The 5,798-nt window shown below is 46.1% G+C and overlaps 1 protein-coding gene across 1 annotated transcript; it reads right to left on the minus strand.

Moving 5' to 3' along the window:
* Nucleotides 1-1,365: 1,365 nt before the first annotated feature.
* Nucleotides 1,366-5,546, minus strand: POU3F2 (POU class 3 homeobox 2). The gene has a single exon (XM_036249125.1). It carries the CDS (start codon nt 5,260-5,262, stop codon nt 3,934-3,936), a length of 1,329 nt encoding a protein of 442 aa, XP_036105018.1. The 5' UTR covers nt 5,263-5,546; the 3' UTR covers nt 1,366-3,933.
* Nucleotides 5,547-5,798: the final 252 nt, after the last annotated feature.

Raw genomic sequence — 5,798 nt, forward strand, 5'->3', positions numbered from 1 at the left:
GTCTCCCAGTGGCAGTGATGGAGTTTTTCACCTTAGCATGTAATACATTCCCCCAAATGGCATCAAAACTGCCTGGATAGCTTTAGAATCTGAAAGGCAAGCATGGGTCAAAACCATGGCGAGTCCCTTTAACACGTGATGGTTTCCAGTCAGTAGCCCCTGTGGCTAGGAACAAAAAACGCCTTCTCAAGGTCCACTAAAATGCCCTGCAGAGGGCAGATGCTGCTTGTTTTCTGCCTACAATGGAGGAAGATATTGACCCAGAACTCAAATCTATACCCAGCTTAAACATTTTACCCATCAGCATGTCTGCAGTCACAAAACACTTCTTCTTTCTGTCACTTTGCGTTCAGACTATTGATAAGATCATTTGGCTGAATCTGTTTGGGACCTGTGTAATATTGACTAGGAGTTAGAAAAGATGATCAGATGTAATAAACCCAGAAACTACCTTTCAAAATGGACATTTATACTGAAACCAATGTTCCAAGGAGGACTTGAAGTACATCAGCAAACTTGTAAAATAACCCAACACTTCTTGGATTTCTCACTAACCTTAAAATTGATTTATATGTTCATCTACAACTATCGAAAACAATCTGTTATTAGCACTACAGTCTTGAGTGCTCCATACGTTCTTTTTCTTGTTTTAGAGGCTGTTTGCTTGGACATAGACAATATTGTATAAACCATTGCAAAACCGTCTTTTTCTGTAAACCTAACAGGAATAATATACAGGACCTACCTCTATCACTTCGTAAACACACATATTGCATATTATCAGAGTTGTTTTTTGAAAGATATTTGTAAACTACTAAAAAGAATAATGTCCTTCACTAAGCCTTGTTTTTCTGTAGATCCCAAATTATGTGAGGTCATGTGGGTAAAGATTAAAGTCCACCTAGTTCCATGGATATTCTCCAAAGAAGTAAAATCGGATAACGGAAGGCTAACCTGGAAAAAAGATGCAGGAATATCTGCATATATTTAAAGGGGACAAACATCTCTTTGTCAGACCATGAAATAACAAACAAATTGAAGCTCAAACCCAATAATCATTTCAATTTAATGCTATAGGCACAGTAGCTGAACGGTTTGGGATTGATCATTTTTTGCAAAGAAAAATGAATCAGAAGAGTAGTCTCACTTAATAAAAAAAATGCCTCTGAAAGTTATCAACGTGAAACCTGGCAATATATGCATAAAATTTATTCCAAAACTTTATGAAATATAAAGGAAGGGAAGTGTTTTACATACAACTCAACTCAGTCAGTATAAGGTCTAAGGATTTTCCCCCCCTTAAAACTTGGGACTATTTTTAAAATAAAATAAGGATATTTCAATAATTAGAACAAACTATGAAGGTATTGTGCATTTCTGTTTTATGTAGATAATAAAATATTACTTTAACATAAATATATAAGGATCTCTGCGTTTTTATTTTCCCCACAAGCACAACCAAATGTACCAAAACAAAGTATTTTTAAAGAGACTGAACAAAAAAAAAAAAAAAAAAATACATCCCATATAGATTTTGCTCACCTACTCATTTAAAGCTACAGAAAAACAGTTTCCAGAACCTTTTTGCTTTAAAAGAAATAAATATACATTGAGGCAGGCCACTTAAAAATGATATGAAAATATTTCCCTGGGTAGCATTAAAAAAAAGAAAAATAGACAAAGAAACATTTAAACTATTTCTGCATTTCAAAAGACAGATATTAAACATATATACATAGTGGTAAGGTTCAGTGGTAACTTTCATCTTAGTAAACCTCTGAGAGTTCCAGGAGCTATAGACACATCCCCTGAACTCCAGCTTCCAACCTTACCCACTTGGTAATAAGAATCTGAAAATTCATTTCCTCCCTTTACCCTTGGCTATTTGCCCTGCTCTGGATTGCTTCACTAAAGGCCAGTCCCCACACCTTAGGAACAAGCAGTGTGATGCACCCCAAGCAGCTCCGTGCCCATCTCCTTGTGACATTCATTGGGGGAAATGAAATACAGGCAAATAAATATGCCCATTATAAGTCATCATTTATCTTGCAAAAACATTGAAAATGAAACAATCACTGGTGTTTGAAAAGACAATATAAAGCATATTTCCTAAAACCTTAACTACGGAGTGCAATGCTAATCTGATGCTGAACCATAATTTTATGGTATTGAGATTTAATATTTTAAAATAAAAATTTACCTAATACGTAACACAAAAAAAGCCCCGGTATTTTAAGATTAATAAAAAGTGTTTTCCCTTTTAGCGCCCTTTTGTGCTGATTCTTTTTAAATATTTTAACTGATCACAGTTTAATGGCATTTATTTTCAATAGTTACAGGTTTTTTTCACCTACACTTCCCAGTAGATTCTTTTGTTTGGGGAGTTAACCGTTTTCCATCAAGATAAGGTAAAAAATGCACTTAAAATTATTAACAAAGGGAGAAAATGAAGGCTTGAAAATAGCATTTTTTCCCACTTTATTTGGCTTCTTTAGTAAAAGGTGGGGGGAGAACTGTCCAAGTTAAACTGGTATTTTCTGTAATAAATTACAGGAGAAGGTGTGGGACCTTAAATATAATTTGATATACAAATGAGCTAGTGAAAACAAAACCAGTCTAGAGTGGAAATATTCTCTGTATGCATGTGGGTATTTGTGTGCTAAGAAACACAGTCTAAGCATACACCATTAAGTTCCCAGATTATTTTCTTTATGTTTTTTTTTTTTTTTTTTTTAACAGCTATTAGAGGAACAAAGTTTAACTGCTGCTATCAGCACAAATAATTCCTCCTAAATGAAGTTATTAAAACGGAAGGCAGAGAACTATACAGGGGGTGTCTGAAGATACATATATTTCCCTAGTTCTCTTCAAAGTGCCACTTTCTTTCTGTTGGACAACTCTGAAAATATATTTAACCTCCACATATCCTCTGAGCTCTTTCACAATGGGCCCGCTTGGAAAAATGAAGCGATCAGTCATTCAATATAGATTTTTCTTTTTCTCCCCTCTGCAACCTCCCCCAGAAACACTGCCTGAAAATGAAGTTTACTTTGTGGCTGGTAACAAAAACTAATGCTTGACTCTCATTTTTGTTTTCCAAACTGGATTCTTGGCTTGTTAAAGAGGGTAGAGCATGCACATTTCCTGAAAACAGAATTATTTATTTTGTATGAAGCCAATCGTTTTTGCTTTGGTAAAAGGAGCAAATAAAAGTTATACCAATGTGAGGGAGGAGAGGGGACCTGAAGGTAACCAAAGTTCACAAACAGTAAGAACAAGTGGCTACACATGAACGTTAGAAATGGAGAGTGGCCAACTCTCTCCTCTGAATAAAACAAAACACAAACCCCGGGAATTTCAAAATTAACAGTGGGAGAAAGAAAAATGTGTTCATGAATTTGTTCATGTAAACTTCAATTTTCTTGCAGTGCAAATTTATGTGGTTAGATTTTGCCTACATCAAAGAACATGTGTATTTTTTCCTCTTTCCTGATGGGGATCCACATTAAATAAACACAGCAGCATGTGCCAACTCCTAGCATTAGGAAGCTGTGTTTTGTGTTTATCACGGCTTGGTGGATTTTTTTATTTTTTGGTAATATATTTAGTTTTGCCAGGTATTTACCTCATCTCTCTCTCTCTCTCTCTCTCTCTCTCTCTCTCTCTCTCTCTCTCTCCCCACTCTATGAGACACTCCACTCCATTGCCTGGGTACTAGCCTGTAAAGGTCAAAACACATCATTACACCTGCTACCGTTTAAAGGATAGTCCAGTGCCTTGGTTGTTTCTTATTTTTTCTTTTTAAGGAATGGGGAAATAATAATTAAAAATAAAAGAACAATCAGAAGTTAGAAAGGGAACAAGGGGGCCGGGAAAGGGCGGTAGACGGAAGGGGAGGGGGAGCCCCACGCTCTGCCCCTCCCCCGCTCGAGTTCACTGGACGGGCGTCTGCACCCCGTGGTGTGGTGGCGTGTCCCTACTCCCCCCGTACACATCCTCGGCGCCCGGCAGAGTCCCTCCGGGAGGGGTCATCCTTTTCTCTTTCTGTCTCCTGTTACAAAACCAAACTCTCACCACCTCCTTCTCCAGCTGTAAGCTGTCCGCGAGGGAGGTGATCTCCTGGGCCGAGGGCTTGGGGCATTTGAGGAAATGGCTCTCCAGAGCCCCCTTGACGCTCACCTCGATGGAGGTCCGCTTTTTCCTCTTGCGCCCTTGCGCTGCGATCTTGTCTATGCTGGTGGGGCTGCCAGAGGACGAGTCCGCCTCCTCCAACCACTTGTTCAACAAAGGCTTCAGCTTGCACATGTTCTTGAAGCTCAGCTGCAGGGCCTCAAACCTGCAGATGGTGGTCTGCGAGAATACGTTGCCGTACAGGGTGCCCAGAGCCAGTCCCACGTCCGCTTGGGTAAATCCTAGTTTGATCCGCCGCTGCTTGAACTGCTTGGCGAACTGCTCCAGGTCATCCGAGGTCGGCGTGTCCTCGTCTGAGTGCGGGTCATGGTGCGCGCCGGGGTGGCCCGGCGGGCCCTGCGGGGGTGGTGGGGGCTGCTGGTGTGGGTGGGAGTGCGGGTGCGGGTGGTGGTCTGCGTGGTGCGGCTCCTCGTGCGCGTCCCGCAGGCCGTGGTGGTGCAGCCCCGCTGGCTGCCCGCCGGCACCCAGCATACCGTTCACCGTGAAGCTGGGCTGTGAATAGAGCAAGCCGCCGTTGGACGCTCCCATGGAGGGCGGGAGGTGCGCTGCAGCTGCCGCGCTCCGCCATGCCCCGGGCCCCGGGTGGTGGTTCGCGGCGTGGTGCACGAGATGCGGTGGCCGCTGCTGTTGCTGCTGCTGCTGTTGTTGTTGCTGCTGCTGCTGTTGCTGCTGCTGTTGCTGCTGCTGGTGCTGCTGCTGCAGGGCGCCTGGCCCGTGCAGCTCGTCGCCGCGGCCGCCCTGCTGTACCACCACGGAAGGCTTGATGTCCGGCTGGCCCAAGGGGCTGGTGGACCAGGGGGAGCCGTCGCCACCGCCCCCGCCGCCTCCCCCGCCCCCGCCGCCACCGCCGCCGCCCCCGCCGCCGCCGCCGTGGGACAGCGCGGTGATCCACTGGTGAGCGTGGCTGAGCGGGTGCCCGTTGCTCTGCAGCGCGCCGTAGTCGCCCTGCACCAGGCTCTGCGCCTCGCGGTAGCCCCCGGCGCCCTGCTGCATGCCGCCGGGCGGCTCGGCATGCACGATGGAGGCGCTGGAGGTGAGCAGGCTATAGTGGTTAGACGCTGCGGTCGCCATGACTCTCGGAGCCGGACTGAGCGCTCTGGTTAAAGGAGCCGCGCATTTGACAGTTACTTTTTCGCCTCGGGCTCCTCTCCTCGCTCGCTCGCTCTCTCTCTCCCAGCGGGCAGCTCCGACGCCCGCTCCGACGCCTTCTGTTGCTGCGCCTGCTATTACTGCTGCTGCCGCCGCCGCTGCCTCTCGCCCGCCCTCGCTCTCTTTCTCCTCCTCTCTCTCCCTCCTTCTTGCTTCGCTCACTCTCAGACTAGCACTGCGCTCCCCCCTCTCCCTGTTCTCTCCAGCTCTCTCCCGCTCTCTTGGCTCAGCCGGCTTGCAGCGGCACGCGCCTGGGCCCCGCCCCCTCCGCCCCCTCCCATTGGCTCCGCGCCCTTTGATTTACGTGGATACCACTAGCAACCTCCCAGGCCGGCGCCACTGATTGGCGCAAAGCTGCCCCTCCTCCCCCCCCCCCGGGCACGGAGTCTTCCAAGCCCTCCTCCGTGGCCCCCTCGCCACCGATTCAGATTCTCTTAGATCTCACCTCCTCTTCTCTC

This window comes from Molossus molossus, unplaced genomic scaffold (genome assembly GCF_014108415.1).
Source record: "Molossus molossus isolate mMolMol1 unplaced genomic scaffold, mMolMol1.p scaffold_m16_p_8, whole genome shotgun sequence".
Classification (NCBI taxonomy): Eukaryota; Metazoa; Chordata; class Mammalia; order Chiroptera; family Molossidae; genus Molossus; species Molossus molossus.

Excerpts from the sequence above, each read along its gene's own strand:
- POU3F2 (XM_036249125.1), bottom strand. The coding sequence starts at position 5,262 with ATGGCGACCGCAGCGTCTAACCACTATAGCCTGCTCACCTCCAGCGCC.